At 40.0% G+C, this 16922-nt stretch overlaps 1 protein-coding gene across 4 annotated transcripts in view; it reads right to left on the bottom strand.

Annotated features, from left to right (window-relative positions):
* Window positions 1-5728: 5728 nt before the first annotated feature.
* Window positions 5729-16922, bottom strand: part of C5h1orf87 (similar to human chromosome 1 open reading frame 87) — a 69265-nt gene continuing 58071 nt past the window's right edge. For 2 of the 4 annotated variants that reach the window (XM_087550525.1, XM_087550527.1), the window contains 2 exons: window positions 13596-13669; window positions 5729-6265 (listed from right to left, as the gene is read on the bottom strand). In XM_087550525.1, coding sequence (XP_087406651.1) covers window positions 6197-6265; window positions 13596-13669 — 143 coding nt within the window. In that variant the 3' untranslated portion in view covers window positions 5729-6196. 4 annotated transcript variants of the gene reach the window in all.

The following is a 16922-nucleotide window of genomic DNA, read 5'->3' on the forward strand; positions in this document are numbered from 1 at the left end:
AGTCTCAAAAAGTTTTAAAATTATAGTAGAAGCCCTAGTAACCTAATGCATTTATTTATACATGTTTCTCTAGCTCCCTTTACATTTTGAACTTCCTGAACATGAGTCAATACTTTAGGAGAGAAACAAGATTCCCATTTCCCTTACCCTTACACCTTCTTTCCTTCTGCCAATAAGGCCAGGCACAGGGTGACAGAATCATCAATCTACACTCTCTATGTCCACCGGGAGGAGAGAGATGGCTTTTGGAAAAAAAAAATTGGACTTGTCTGAAGGGACACATAGTGAAGTCACTCTTGGAAGGTGTCTAAGCACAAGGAAACCCGAGGAATCCCTGCTTAGAGCTGGCTCCTTCAAAGCAGAAAATGAGCTTCAGTTGTAATCTTCTGGGGATTACAGAACTTTGGAATTCTGATGAGACAGACTCTCAGTCTAAATCTCCCTTGTAAAAAGAGGAAACTGTGTGGGATAGCAGTGTGTGTGTGCTTTAGGGCTTGGTACCAAGTGCCAATTGCTCTTCACAAGATAAATCTCCCTTGGCCTTTGTCAGAGCTCAATCTGCCTATGAGTTTTCCTGGACTCTATCCCCAAAAGCACCATCTGCTAGTGATTGTCCTACCATCTGACCATTTACCCTTTGTCAACTGTCCTCCTCTGGGCAACCGCACTACCAGTTGGAGTCTACCCATTGTCCATTTTGGAAAAACTGAGTCTGAAGAGCAACAAAGCAGAAGAGGGGGAGGATGGAAACAATGTACTTTGCAAGGATCCGAGGCCAAGATGTGATGTGGGAAGGCCTGGAGTCTTTGCTCAGAACCTGGGGTGGGAGCATGTGGCCAAGCCAGAGCCATATTGTGTCCCAGGCAGCCTGATGGCTCCACAAATAATATTGATGCCTTTTGTTTGGAAACTTTTGTGGCAGCTTCCCACTTTCCAACAAGCCGTGGTAAATGCTGGGCCCTCCCCAAACCACTTTGCCTTTTGCATGGTTTCTGGCCAACTGTGCAGGCAGATGAGGCCCCTCGATGCTAATGAGGGAAAGGGCTGGCATTCCTGAGGCACCCAGCTCTGGGAAGCCCGCCTTTGTTGCTAAGGAGCATTGGAACTGTAGCTGAAAGGCTCCTAAAGACAGGGAGGACAGGGAGAGAAGAAAGGCACGCACTTGTTTCCAGAAGTTCACAGTTCTCTAGATGGCACCAAAGCTCTCCAGTTTCTGATCCCAATTAGAGCATCACCCCCTCCTTACTGTTCTCTTAATCATCATGGGAAATTCTTCAGAAGAGTTAGAAAACATTTAGCAAACTCTGGACTCTTCTCTCTCTTCTTATGTTTTCGCTTTTGTGAACATCTCACACCCAGGTGGCGGGAGAAGGCTTTGTTACTTGCTCAGAGGGGTATGGAGCTGAGAGAAAGCAGCTGGGGTTTGCTAATGTTCCTGTGTGGGCTCCATTCAGTAGGTGTTCACCAGTGACCCACATGATGAAGGATCTGGGCTTTGGTGCTGGTGAAAAAGTTGAAGAGGCTTTGCTTGGATTTGCTGCCAGGCCTGCTGAAGAATCAGACCATTCACATGGCAATGCTGTACGAGTTGTTTGCTGCCAGCGCAGCCTGCATAACATTGTTGGGCTTGGAGTTTACACAAGTTTTCCACTCCTGGCTCAGTCAGTCTCACTAGGCCTGTTAGACCCAATGTGATTTCAGCGGTATCCCGAGCTTCAGTTTTTTCAACCGTAGAATGGATATAATAATGCCAACCTATTTTGTAAAGTTGGGAGAAGCAATTACAGGCAGGAGGGTAATGTAAAAGGCAGTTTCTGCTGATCAGGAAAGCACTCTGAAAATGAGTCAAATGCTAGTTTCAGTATCTGGAAAAGACCTAGGAAAAGACAATAATTAGGCCTGTTGTGAAGGGAAATACTGTATAAAAATAGAGGATACTTGTTTCCTCTGTGGCACTTCTCTGTGGCATGCAAGATACACTGCTAAGCCTTTGATGCAGTATCTCATTTAATATGAATGGAAGGGTTTTGCTCTGGTAAAACGTAATTGCTCAAGGCTATATGGTGTGAGAAAGTCTGCTCTTGCTGAGAAAATGCCTCTATCCTTTACTCTCCCCGTCTTTACACTTTGTGGTTCTTGGAAAGTTAGGGCATACAACACACACACACACACACACACACACACACACACACACACACACACACACAGCATCATCTCTAAGAAGCTTACTGCATAATGTTGCCCACTTAGGAATGTCCTGCTTTAGGAAGTTTATCAATCAAGAGACACTGGCCTTTACTCTTCTATCTTTATTAGAACTCCCCAGTGACACACAGCGCACATTCAACAAGACACTATCTGAAAAATCATAGAGAATAGCAAATGCCACGATGACAATCTGAAGCATAATAACGTCATAACATATTACTATTGATGTCAATATGTTTGTTTCATAGCAGACCTCATATAACCTCTACTGTCATATTGTTACCTTAATAAATAATCTTCTCTATGAATTTAAGTTTTATTTCCTTAATTTTTACTCAGACAAAAGTAATGAGTAATTACTCTCATAATACACGCACATGCAAACAGACAAGCATAAAGACAACCCCCAGGCCAAGATTTTCTTCTTGGCTAAATTCTAACCATCCTGTGATCATGTAGTCTGAGTTCATGTGGCCTGACCCTAATTTTGTTGAACATTGACTACAAGTTCCCATTTCCCTTTGCCATATTGAAGTTGGTCCAGTATCTCTCCTCTAGGGTATAAATCTCTCAAAGTAGTCCCTATGCTACCATCATAGTTATAAGTAAAGTCTGTTTTATTGTTCTTTTTAAAATAATGTATGCTTTATTAATTCTTTGAGAATTTCATACAACAAATTTTGATCAGATTTACCCACATTTCTTCACTGATCCATCTTTTCCCCATAATCTCCCACTTCCTGTCTCCCTTTGTTTCAAAACAAACACACATACACACAAGTATACACACACATATATACTACACACACATATACACATATACATGCATTCACACAAACACACAAACACACAAATATGCACACCACACACATGCATATACACACATGTACACACACACATATACACAGACACAAATACGCACATACGTACACGCATACACACACATACACACTCATACACACAGGCACACATATATGTATATACAAACACAATACACACACACACACACACACACACACACACACACATATATATATATATGCACATACACACATGTAGGGAGCGGCACGGCAAAACAAAGATGGCGCCAACAGCCAGCCCTGTCTGAATGTAAACAACTTTCCACACATGCGCAGGCTTGTCCCCTCGTCAGGGCAGCTGTATGATCCGGCGCCCTCCTGTGGTGAACAATAGTACTGCACATGCGCGGGTTTTGTACCTGGTGTCAGTTGGCCAGTAATATGCTAATGAGGGGGTGGTACCATGCTGGTGAGGTGATTCGTTCTCCGCCAATCCCTGGAGGACAAGTAGTGGGGTGATAGTGGGGTGACCCGTGCCCCACCAATCCCTGAGAGATTATTAGCCTACTGTTGTGTATATAAGGCGAGCACTCTTGCTGTTTGATGTTCCCTGTCCCTGTTCAAGAGAGCTGTACAGTAAAGGTTTGTTCGCAGAAGAATCCTGTTGCCACGAGTCGTTCTTGCTGGCGAGACGTTGGGCGCACGACACACACACATACACTTACACACATATACACACATACACACAATCTTAGGGGTAAAGCTGTGAATGATTCAAAAGAAATTGCTACTTGTACCTAGAATAAGAAAATGTATTTCAAAATTTGTTTTGGTATGGTAATGGCCCGATTCTCCTGTTTATCTACACAGGCCATTTGTTCAGTTCTTTTTCTTTTTGAGATTTCCTGAGAGTTTATGTCTCATGCATACAAAGAGTTGTAAAAATGGCATTGCTTCCAGTGTTTATCACACTCTTACAAAGCAGTCCAATTACTTCCTTCTTATAGACAAAGAAACAAGTTCAGGGGGATTAAGTCACTGCCAAATCTACTGCGTAGTGAATGGAGTTTAGCTGTTTTGAGCCTGTTCCTTTTATAGTCTTGGTATAATCTGGATGGTGAGAGTAGAAAGGGGGTTGTGATCTGGTCATGGTGTTCCTCCATATAAAAATATCCATTTGGCCCAAACAAAAGGAAACACTGGTTAGAGTCACAAAGCTCTGGGAACACCTGCTACATTGCAGCGTCGTCTGTAAATAGAGCCCTGTCCATTTACATCAGCTGGTTACTGAGGCTGCTAGATCAAGAGCTCTATTGGATGTTGGCTAGAAAAGCCTGAATGAGGGAAAATCTTTGCTGCTGAAGATTCTGACTGAGTTCATTAATTTCACATCAGGTTTAGAGTTCTCTGCACCCCAGCTGCCTCTCTAGTCTGTCTGCCCAGAGATAAAGGGTAGACCTTGATCTATGGCTCCCCAGAAAGCTACCTCTTTCTGGCAAATGACTAGTACAGCCACAATTTTTATACTCTCTATTTTTCTGAGCCTGTCTGTTTATCTGTGAAATGGACCCATGAGACATCTTACTGAGATATGAAAGTTGGGGAAATAAAGTGCCAAGTTTCTGATACTTAATAGTCGTATTGAACTATTAATCCTAAAGCCTTCATTTTCTTTACTTGTTTCCTTGTCAGGAGGAGAAAGCCATGTCTATTCTTACTCTGTTGACTTACCAAGGAGGTCTAGTGGTTCCAGAAGGTAAGTTGTTCAACATTAATGTTTATTTTTCTGAATCTAGGTGTTTTTGCTTTTGTTCTTGAAGGTTTGTTCGTGAGGTGCTGTCCTAACACACCACACTATAAAACGGACAATATGGCCCACTCAGAAGCTACTTTGTTTGATTGTTGCCTGACGTGACCTAATTCATTCATCTTATCTTCTATACTATCCATGTTCAGCATCCAGTTTAAGGTTCATTAACATGGGTCCTGGGATCATCTTATCTCTGAAGCTTCAAGATAATGCTCCTTCAGATGAACCTATGGCTATTTCTCGGCTGCTTGGGAAGAGAAGAGGTGGAGAGCTGGAGAACATGTTAAAGATAGAACTACATGGTTGGTGAAAACTCTACTAGATTTTCCTGCCCTGGGAGAGCACTTCCAAAGTGTAATCCCACGTGCCCTTCCCTGAAACTTCTCTCGGGGACTCTCAGAAATATCCCTGAAGCCACTGCTCACATTGCCTAGTTTTGCCTTGGGAAAGGTGCTATACTTACATAGAAAACGCGAACTTTAAATCATTGTTCTGCTTACCGTTAAGACAATGTCAATACTTTTATTTTTTATTTGTTCATTTTTTCTCTTTGAGACAGGGTTTCTGTGTTGTAGCTTTGGCTCTCCTAAGAACTCACTCACTAGAACAGGCTAGCCTTGAACACAGAGGTCCAACTGCCTCTGCCTCATGAGTGCTGGGATTTAAAGGTATGAGCCACCATACCTTTTGTTATTTATATAGTCAAAATCATTCCTAGAATAGAGGCAGCATGGTGGCCTATTTAACTACATAGTAAATTATGTATTAAAGCCCTTAGGAATCTGAGGCAGTAAGATTATGACTTGAGGGTCCAGCTGGACTACATGTGTACACACACACACACACACACACACACACACACACACACACCTTATCTCAAAATCCAACCCAACAAAAAGAACAATTAAGCTCTATTCTGTACCAGACATTCTGGTGAGTTATTAATATTAAGAATGCATTTTGACACATGAACTCATGGTTTTTTCAAAAACAGTTTAACAGTTTGTTAGAAATGTAGAAAAAATCTAACACATTGATAATACCGTACTGAAAGAACAGAAGAGCACTTCAAATGATTAGACTCTTATATCGGAAGAGAAAGCTGCATCTCTGATCATTGTGAACTGTTCCTCCTCACAGCCAAATCCTGCTCAAAACTGGCTAGAACAGCTACATCTGTCTTAGTTATGACAAAATCTCTGCCCAGCCCTCAACCTGAGCAGAAGCACAGGTCCCCGTAAAGGGGGCATGAGAGAGACAGCTGCTCTCACAATGTGTTCTTGTTCTCACAGCTCCTTTAAGTACTGAAGTGCTGGCTCCAAGATTATGTTTTCTCCAGAACGGAATCTTCGAAGGGCCTGGTCGATTCTCCGGGGACTCAGGGACAATTTGTAAATGAGGTTGTAGTTGTGAATGAGGCGCTTGGCTCGCTCCCACTCCAGCACTCCTGTGATGACATGGGTAGATAAGGTTTATTATTTTTTAAAGAGGAAGGGAGACTAAAGAACAGATATGTGTTCACTTGAATGAGTTGTAGGTACATGTTAAACACTAATTTCTATGACTTTAAGATTCTTAAAATTTACTTAAGATAGTTACAGTAAGATACAGCTTAGAGACCAAAGACGATGACTTTGGGGTAGAACAAAGCAGATAGATCCAATAACATCACAGATTTGTTCTAAAGAATTTAAGCTTATTCTTTGTATACATACTTAAATTTAAAGGCAATTTTTCAAAGAAGAGGTGTGCTTGCTAAGCATGTTCCTAAATATTCAGGAGTTTTCTTACGAACGTACCTACGAATCTTCCCAGACATGTAAGAGTTAAGCTGCTGCTCCTTGACACACATTTTCTGTGACTGTCTTCAACTAACATGTATGATAGAGGTGTGGATCCACAGTAAGCATTCTGTCATCCATATGTCATCTGTCTCAGCTATGACAATGTCAGCATGCTTTATGCATGGAGGTTAGGTGTTAGAATAGCTGCAGGGAGGACAATAAGTGTAGATTGCAGCAACTCTAATGACCACTAACTGGTATATAAGTCTGAACTGTGAGCTTCAACACATTAGATGTTGCACTTGGGAATACAGAGAAGCAATCTGTTGCTTATAGAAGTTCCGCAACCCACGGAGAAGGTAAGTAAGAAGAAAGAAGGAATGGAACAATCTTTACAATAACAGACATTTACCTATAAATGTGACCTATGTCTCAAGCTCCATCTCAAGCATTGTACAATATTAATTCATTTGGTTATCATTATCCACTTTACATATTGAGAAACTGAGTTCTAGGGTTGTTCAATCACTTGCTTAAGTAGTTAAATTAAACAGTTAATTGCAAAGGTAACTACTATATCACATTATGAAGTGAGGTTAAAAGATTATCTTAAATGTGGGTTATAGTATCTGCTAATTTTGTTCCTTGAACTATGAAGGTCTATGTCATAAAGCTCCAAAAAGTTACCCAACATTTTAAAAAGATGTAAGATACATCCCATGTGTTCTGGTTAGTTAACTTCCAATTTGACAGAACCTGGGATCTCCTTGGAAGGGTATTAGTTAGGAATTATCTAGATCATGTTGGCCCTTCAGCCTGTCTTTGGAGATTGTCTGTACTGTTAATTGGTTTAGGAAGATACAAGTCATTGTGGAAAGCACCATCCTTAGGCTGGTGGTTCTGAAGAGTTTTAGTAGTATATGAAGTTAACTGAAAAGAATCTGGACTTAGATCTATATCTTCTGACCCAAAATAAGCAAAACCTCATTGTTCTAGTGTAATTTTGAGTACCAGATATAGTGAGAAGTCAAGGAGAGCTAGGTTTGAATTATGAATCGAATTCCTACTGGCCACTATGTCATCATTTTGAGCTTGAGTTCTTCCTCTGCAAAGAAGAGTACCAAGCCTTCAGTCTTGCCAAAGTGAGGATGTAAAAAGGAAAAGCATACAATGTCTACGCCCATGTCCTTTAAGGCATTCCGCCTCTTTGGACTTTATATTTTTTATTTAGATTTTGGTTCACTGGCTGAATTCTTAATGGACCATTTACTCAGCCATTTGTTTCCGACACTTTCTTTCTTTAGAACAGTTGTCATTCTGTGATCCTTCTCTTTGAGGCTATTTTCTTCACAATCCCCATTAAAGGATAAGCCCAGTAGGTTCCCAGAAATACTGATTTGATGATGGATGGTCTGCTGGATCCTGGATAGGGACTGCACTGGCCTACTTAGCTCCTTGCACATAATAAAGAACAGTGAGTCATCTGTGGGCAGGGCAGGTGCTGTCAGCTCTACATCTAGAAAAGGCCTTCATGGTCTGTGAAATACTGTGGCCAATGAACCAACAGCGTGACCTCAGCTAATCCCCTTTCCCATTAGACAGTTGTAGATGTTCCCAGATCTGGCTGATAGATTTTTTTTGGCTGTTGAGCAACTAGCAAACTTCATAGAAACGGAGAAAACAAGCATAAACAGTTAAGGGGGCATGAAAAAGGCATCTCAAAGCCATCAGAATCTGTCCCCAAAGTCAAGAAAAACTACATTTTTCCTGAGACTGTTTTATTCCCATTAGAAAGGTCCAAATCTTTGGAGAGTCTCTTAGGAACTAAGTTTAGGATCCAGGATACATTATCATGACTTAACATGTTATTTGGGAATAGTTTTCCTTTCCACTTAGTATATAGCTAGGCTCAAGGTTATTTCAATAACCTTTTAATTTCTCTTCTTTACCATAGAAATCTTCCCCAAATAATTTATTTCAGCTTTCACAATGACCTTCTTTGCTTGAACTTGTGTGTGTGTGTGTGTGTGTGTGTGTGTGTGTGTGTGTGTGTATTCTGGTACAGGAAGATGCCTGATCCTAACTCGCAGGATCACAGTAAAGGCTCAGTTTCACCATGCATCTAATGACCAAATGCTGCATACTTCTGTGCCTGTCCTGTTCATCCTTTTCCATGTCACGAGTCAGCTCAACTAGCATTTGGAGAAGATGGCTTCAACTTAGAATGACTTGATGAAGCCACCAAAGCCTTTCTCACATCATGTTTCAGGCCCAGCTCTGTCTCCACAGTCCAGTCTTCGGTGCTTCAGTTCAAATCACATGCTAAGCTTCCCTTCAGATCTGTTTTTTTTTCTTTCTTATATTAGGAATTTTAATTGATACATTTTTATGCAGTACCCTGTGATATTCCATTAAAAATAAATTCTGTATAATTTTAACCAGAGTAGGCATATTTATCTTCCCAGATAGTTATCATTTCTCTTAATAAACATTCCCAGAATGTACTCTTTCTAGATAATTTTGCAATCCACTGTCCGTTAGAACTCCTTTCTCACATGTAATATTAACTGAGCTCCTGACGTCTTCCCTTTGGACTACTTAATTTTTAATTTTTCCTTCAATCATAGAACTTTATTACGTATCATTTCTTTCCCCTTCTCTGTAATGCTGCTAAACTGCTGCCATTCTGTGGTTTACCCAGAAGTCTATTCTTGAGAGCAGAAGCCACAGCTCAGTCTTTCTGAATTTCTTCTTGGTCTAGCCTCTATCCCAGTTCTGGAGTCATTAACATAGTTTTAGTAAATATTGTATTATTCAACTAGCTTCCTCTTGCATTTAAAGTTTTTAGTTCTTTCTAAATTTCTTTCCATCCGTTCCCATAATTATTAAAAATCTTGCGCCAAATGCTATTATATTTCATGGGGACTAAGATTGAATTAAATATGCAAAAGAGAAAAAGAACACAAAGGGAGTGAAGACTCACACAAGTGCCTTTGTAGGGCAAGCTGGTGCTCAAACTTTAGTGATCATTTTAATATTAATGAAGCATTTGCTGATCCCACAAAAGGACTCCTCTTTCTCTAAATGCTCACATGACATAATCTAAGAGCACTTGTCACATTGCATGTTGTATTAATTTATTCAGACACTTGAAATTATTTATTTGCTTTAATACTACTGAGATAACAATGGACCTTGAAGTAAAAAAAATACATGATATCAAACATGATGATAGATATTAAAGAAGCTGGCAAGGCCAGAGGAAGTCTGACCTAGATCTGTCTCAAGCCCCAGAGAACAGTGATTTGATTACAGGTATAAATGATATTATGGAGAAAGAGACCAGGAAAACAGAAGACTTAAACAAATGGGACAGTAACGCATGTCTGAGGAAAAGCAAGTGACGCAGTACTCATTATGACTGTGTGAAAAATGATAAAAGTAGAAATGGTAGAAAAGGCAGTTCAGGTGGGCAGGCACCAGATTTGACTTGCTAAGTAGCTTGGAGTTTATCTGGGGAACAGAAAGGAGTTCGGGTAATTAAAAGAATGAAGCACATGTTCAACTGGTGGTAGAGTAGAGGTGGGGATAGGAAACACAATGAGATTGTCAGTCACCTACGTCTCAGGGAATTCTCCTTTAATTCATCTTTGTATTTTCTGATCTTTGTAGGCACCCATTTTATAGATAAAATGTACTGTTTACTCATGACATAAAACCTAGCCAGACTTGAATAAAACAAATAGAACAAGTGTGCTTAGAACATGAAGAAAACTGGGTTGGTGGGCTTTGGAATTCATACTTTACCTGTGTTGCTCAGGTCACACAGATAAAGGGCATTTTCCAGCTTTCTGAACCTGTCTATCCATAACTCAGGTTGTTCATCCTTCATCATGGCCCGATGCTCACCAGGCTCGGAGGCAGGCCTGTACTTAAAGGCAGTCACAGGGCCTTCTGGGGCTGAAGTGGTAGAGGTTTTTGGCTGCAGATTCTTTTCTGAAGTTTTCTACCAAAACAACATAAGCACTTTATGCTCTTGGCCAAAGTCGAAGCCACACACCAGAAAGATGTCTTGTGAGGTCTGGCTTTGGAAAACAAGGAAGAATCTGACATATTTGGCAGCCCAGGGTTCTACCTGCCAAGTTTTAACTCAATATAAATATGCCAAGTTTATTTCTTCTCTGATAAGGGTGACAACATCACTTTTATCTCATTTTCTGATTTGTAACAGGTAAAGGACTTGGGACCTGGGTGACATTCTGATGTCTTATTGTACAAGAGCTAGAGCAATCAGTAAGGAGTAGTCTTCTGGGAAAAGCCGTGAACTCTTTTGTGGATTTTGGTGAGAAAAATCACTAGGCCAATAGTAATACCATTTTTGGCCTATGAGCACAGTTTAAAGAATACCTAAGACTCTCTCTGGCTATAATTTAACAAAGGAAATCAAAGTTCAGAAAGAACGAGACACTTAGAAGATTGAGCAGATCTCATACTTGACCCAAAAGTATAAGCAGGGCGTACATGTGATGCTTAACTCACTTCAGTATACTAATCCCATGACCACTCTGGAACAGAAAGGTGCTTTTGCAATGAAATAGACCAAGAGATGCCAAAATAAGGCATCCTGACACCTTTCATGTGGAGACAAGGTTAATATCTACAGCCTGATCAGTGCTACTCTGATCCTTTGGGAACTCTGCCTTCTGCCTGACCAGCCTACATGGTTATGGGAAGAAGCAACAACTTCTATTTACATTGTTAGGGACTGGGCATCAAGTAGTATACCTAAGAGTCTCTCTGGCTGTAATTTAAACAGCAGAGATGGCGCAGGGAACATGAAACTCATAGTAAAGATGGAAAACTTTGTCCAGGTTTCCCTCCTCAGTTTAGTTCATGTTTCATTTCTGTCCATAAACAACACAATCAAATTTCCAAATTTTCCAGATAATTAAGCTAGTGGAGTTAGTTCTGTTCATTGCAGTCTAAAATGTTCATCATTCACTGTGAAATGATTTGTACCATTTGCATTCCCTTCCCCCAACGTTCAAGTGTCTGAAACTTTGCAGTCATTTTGGATGTCAAACTTTCCCTGTGCAAGTGGTGAACACCCCCAACTTCCCACAGAGGAGCAGCTGTAAAAAGAAACTTGTCTATGGACTGGGTAACAGACATGGATGAGGTTGCTCCCGGGAATGTGAAGAATTTTTTGCTTGAAATACTAGAACGCTGTGAAATTGCTCTGACACGGTTGACAAGCAACTGGTAGATTTTCGGGATGAATATGAAATAATTCCTCTTTGATAAAATTAATTTGGGGACAAAGAGAAACTTTTCACATAGAAAACCAGAAACATGATTCTTATGGATTTTTTTGAGCTTTGAACAATGTTAGAAAAGGTGAAAGCTTTAAAAAAATCTACTTACTTGATGCCCTTGCATACATGGATATTTTTATTACAAATCATTGCTTTTTAAATTTTTTTTGGATACTTCCCGGCTCTCTGATAATTAAAGGCAAGGGGAATTGAAGACTTTGAACCCAAATTGGTCTCAGTAAAGGAACAAGTAGCTAATATACTCTATATCACTTTTCTGTACCAGGAGAAGTCCACATTCCTTGCCTGTTCATGAGATGTTGATGCTTTTTTGCTTATTTCTCCAGCTTATTCCTTCCAGTCTTATCTCATTCTCTGCAAGTACATAAAGCTTGACCACCACAGATGCTGTTTCTCTCTTTGTAATGTCACTCTCTCAGTTACATAAACCCTTTTGATGCTTGTGCCTGGAATGATTAGGCTCCTATGCAACTTTCAAGACCCACTTCATATTCCATTCCCTGTACTGTCTTTCTGGATAGCCAAGAATGGCCAAGAACTTCTTCCTTTTCATCTATTTCTCTATCAAGGCACTTACCACTGCCTACTCTATTTGTCTAAGTATCGTGTTCCCTAGAGGTAGTTACTGATATATCATCAAGGCCATAGGAGATAGTTATTGAAAAATCTTCAAGGTCTAGTTAGTGGCTGACAAGATGCTAAACACATGCTTGTTGAATGAATGAATGAGTGAGTGAGTGAGTGAGTGAACATATGGATGGATTATTTTCTCTGGTATAATAGACAGTTGTTTTATCAAACCTCTGCTTCATCTCTTTTTTAAAAAGTGAGGCAATGAAGATTGTTTATACAAGGATCTGAGAAGAGTCAATTATTACAGAGATTAAAAAAAAGTTCTAGAAGAAGCAAAATAAAAGAGCAAAATGCATTTTTAAAAGTCGTATTCACAACAGACTTAACACTCAAGGAGAAAGCATTTGCGGTTGTTTTTCACATGGCAATATGCTTGCCAGAATGGATACTGTTTTCTAAAATACTTCCATGTGCGAAGTGCATGAGGAGACCTCATAGCATTTTAAGATGAATTATGTTCTAATTCAGACATTTCAAAACAACAATAAAAAAATTCATGCTACCTTTCAATTTTTCAATAACTCCTGGCTAAATGCTGAGACTGTTAAAATGGATTTTTAAGCATCACTTTCTCTCTTCCTTCCTTTTAAAAGTCAGAGAATTCGCTACATTTTAAAAGGTGTCCCCTTAGCAAAAAAAAAAGGTCACCCTCAGGTTCTGGAAACTGGAATTAAGATATGAAATGTTCTTCTGGTCACTCTTATGTCTGTTGACAGTTAGTGGTCACAAGGCCTGGAAGTTCTACTGTATATGTATACAAGAACAATTGCTTAGGGCATGGGGCAATCACATCACTGAGCAGGGGCAAGAGGCTTCCTCATACTAACTAGATTAGGAGTTTACCCATATTTTGGGAGTTAATTTGTCTCCCTTTTCTGTGTGAGTCAGGTTAAGACAGTCAGACAATAGGGTGGAGGATAGAAATAAAGAACCCACAGGAGAGGGCCCAGCCCAGTAAGATGTGGAGGACAGAATCAGGGGTCCCCACTGCCCTCCCAGGTGCTCTGCATGCCCAGTTGCATACCACATATTCAGTGTTTCTTTGGGTTCCCTCAGGGATGTTAACCAAATTCTCTTGGACTTCCTTTTTATTCTTTCCTAAACAAGAAAAGGACAGAGAGAAGGGTTAAACTTGGTGCACACATTTGGCATACACATACACCCAAGGCAAAGACCACACCCTGGCTCTGCTGGCCAAGTTACTTATAGGCAATAGGGAGACTTGGTAGATAAAAGGCCAGGTTCTTACCTTGTGGATATTAGAATAAGAGAGGGGGGAATAAATCGTTGCTCAGATGTGCTTTTTAAACACCATTATTATACATTCTGCAGAAAAGCAACATATGGATATAGGAAAACATTTACGTTTACTTAGCAGCAGTGGACATGGTACAAAGTGACTATTCTTGCAGTAAATGAAACAAATTAATGAATAGAAAGATAAGCAGGGGTCATCTGGACAAAGGCATGGTGATGGTACCCATACAGCAGTGGCATGAATCAGCCAAAATACAACCTGTGGAAGACTCTGAACCAGAAAGGTCCATGCAGCTTATTGAGGAAGACCATGTAACTCTGTCTCCTAGAATAGAAGCACTGTACCCCCTTTTAAATTAAGGGTGTGAGCACCTACAATTGCCAGGCTGCAGGCTGCTGCCTTCATGGATAAAACTGACTTGCTTTAAATGCAGTCATCAAAGGCCTAGGGAGAACCCTATTGGCTCTATGTGATTATCACGTAGTGCCAAGTGAAATGTAAATATATAATTAATGAAAATACATTAGTTCTCACTTGGGTCTCACTATTTTCAATAGAAATGAACCAAAACATTGAAGCAAAGTTGGAAGGAGTCGTTGTAACACAGTCGGTAACAATATCAGGTCTGAGCCTAGAAGTCTTGGATTTAAATCATGGCTACTTTTGTTCTAAGATCTAGGACTGTGAGCAGTCTACTCTACTTCTTCGGGCCTCAGGGATTTTCTACTGACAGAAGGAGGGCACCTTAGGTGACTGTTAGGACTAAATGGAATTACCTAGAACACAGTAAGTATTCAATAAGTATTACAAAGTTAAGAGTGTTTCCCAAATTTCCACATCAGGCTTAGATCCCCTTTATAATAGTCTATTAGCATTGCCTTCCTGGATCACTAGGAAGTATTTTCTTCCATTACTTTTTCTATGTTTGTGTTTGCATATGCATAGTACAGGTGTGTAGGCGTGTGTGTGTGTGTGTGTGTGTGTGTGTGTGTGTGTGTGTGTGTGTGTAAGAATGACTATGAACATGAGTATGTTTGTATGTGAAGACCAGAGGCATCTGTCTCAGTTACTCTGCATCTTGTATTCTTGAGACCGGGTCTGCCCCAGAATTTAGAGCTTACTGGTTGCTAGACTGATGGCCTAGCAAGCTCCAGAATCTTTGTCTCTGCATTCCTAACCCTGTGGTTACCGCCATATCCATATGGTTCCCTGCTTTGCCTGGCTATTTTTTAAAGCATGGGTGTTAGTAACCAAACTCAAATTTTTCATGTTTATGTGACAATCAATTTATGAACTGGGCCATCTACCTAGCTTGCCTTCATTTTCTTTTTGATGGAGAAGACAATGCAATTTCATGTTTACCTGGAGCTTTGAATGACAACGGCCCTCAGTGCTTGCTCTTGGATGAATGACCATGCACTTTTATGTGACATTTAGAAAACACAGCTATTTATTGCATACTTCCTTTCTCAAATGTCTTTCTCAATCCTCTGAGAAGAAGAATGTTTCTTCCCTTCTTTATCTCTCATCCCTACCCAGATGCCATAGAATAAACTCAAATGATGCACACTGAAGATCATAATGGCAATCCCTTCAAGATAAATCTGAATATATCTATTAAAAATTTGAGTTGTCATGGGAACCCATGAACACCTAATTGTACTGAGATCTGCTCACGGTACCAAGTGTGTGAAGAAAAGAATTTGTTCTTTATTGCATGAGAAAATGCTTTCAATTACTCTTAATCACAGAGATGGACAGTTAAAAGGACTTTAGCAGCTGTGTATAGCAGAAAGGCAAGGGTGTTGAGTCTCAGTCAGACAGACCTAAACACTAACCCTGTGTTTTTCTTTACCAACTGTGAAGTTTTGGATCAGTTCATTTGTGAAATTCCAGAAAGTTGCTATAATATCATGAAGTAAAAATCATGTATGTAAAATATTCAACAAAGGAAGGTATTCAACTTTAAGCAAACAAACATCATTTTGACAGGAGAGGATTTACCATACAACATGCCCAGCACTTTTCTGGGTGCCAGTTAATGTGTAAGACTTTTTAGAATAAGTCCTAGAACCTAGACTTGTCTCTGTCTAGCTCTTCCTTTCTATGTGAAAGTCTCAGTTTTCTCTTTGGAGAATATAAGAAGAGTCTACTTGGTTTCTATGTCTCTGTCTAGCTGTTCCTTGCTGTCAGTGTTCCCTGAGAGAGTATATGAAACATCTACTTGGTTTCTCTTCAGTTTACCATTTTCCTTTGTCAGAGCTGATGGCATATACAGAGGTAATTGCTTGCATATGTAAACACTGTTTGAATGACCCGTGCTGGAGATCTCCTTTTCTTCTTCTTCTCCCTACCACAGCAGGGAGGGTAAATGAGAACCATCTGTCTAGTCAGCAGCTGGAAGGCTTGCACTGGGGGAAATAGGCCCCACTGACTTCTAGAAGTTTCCAAGTGTGAGAAGGACAAAGATTTATAAAGCTACCAAGGAATTGTGATGTTGATCCAACCATCCCTCCTCCTGTTTGCTCCCACTGATTATTGAAGTCAGTGCTCATTCGTGCTGGTTGGACATTAGTTCTACTTGGGGAGCATTAAAAATGATCAGTGCTCAAGTGTCTCATCAGGCCAATTAAATCCTGATTTTTACTCAGCAGAACCCAGCATAATACTTTTTAAGGGTATTCTCTAGTTGATCTTAAAATGAAACAAGGTTGGAAGCATTTGACTGAGGTAAAATCTTCTGCACTCTTGGATCCTAATGAATGAAGCTTGTGTGATCAGCAAGCTAACACACTTCAAATGTTTACCAAATGCAGGCATTTCCCACATAATCTAAAGAATAACTCTACAAGATGGAAATTACCTCTATTTGACTGTAGATGATCTAAGAAAATAAAAATTTCAGCTCTCTTCTTAATACCAAGAGAATACATGTTTGTTTCCAATTCATTCATTCATGGAGGACATATTAATCAAGTGCTTACTTCAAGCTGGCACTGTTATTGGAAGGACACTATAAGACAAGTTCTTTCTTCCTATGCATTGTGCATTCTAGACACAAAGCCAGGAAAACATATTAGTCAAGTGCCTACT

This window comes from Rattus norvegicus, chromosome 5 (assembly GCF_021556685.1).
Source record: "Rattus norvegicus strain SHRSP/BbbUtx chromosome 5, alternate assembly SHRSP_T2T, whole genome shotgun sequence".
Taxonomy (NCBI): Eukaryota; Metazoa; Chordata; class Mammalia; order Rodentia; family Muridae; genus Rattus; species Rattus norvegicus.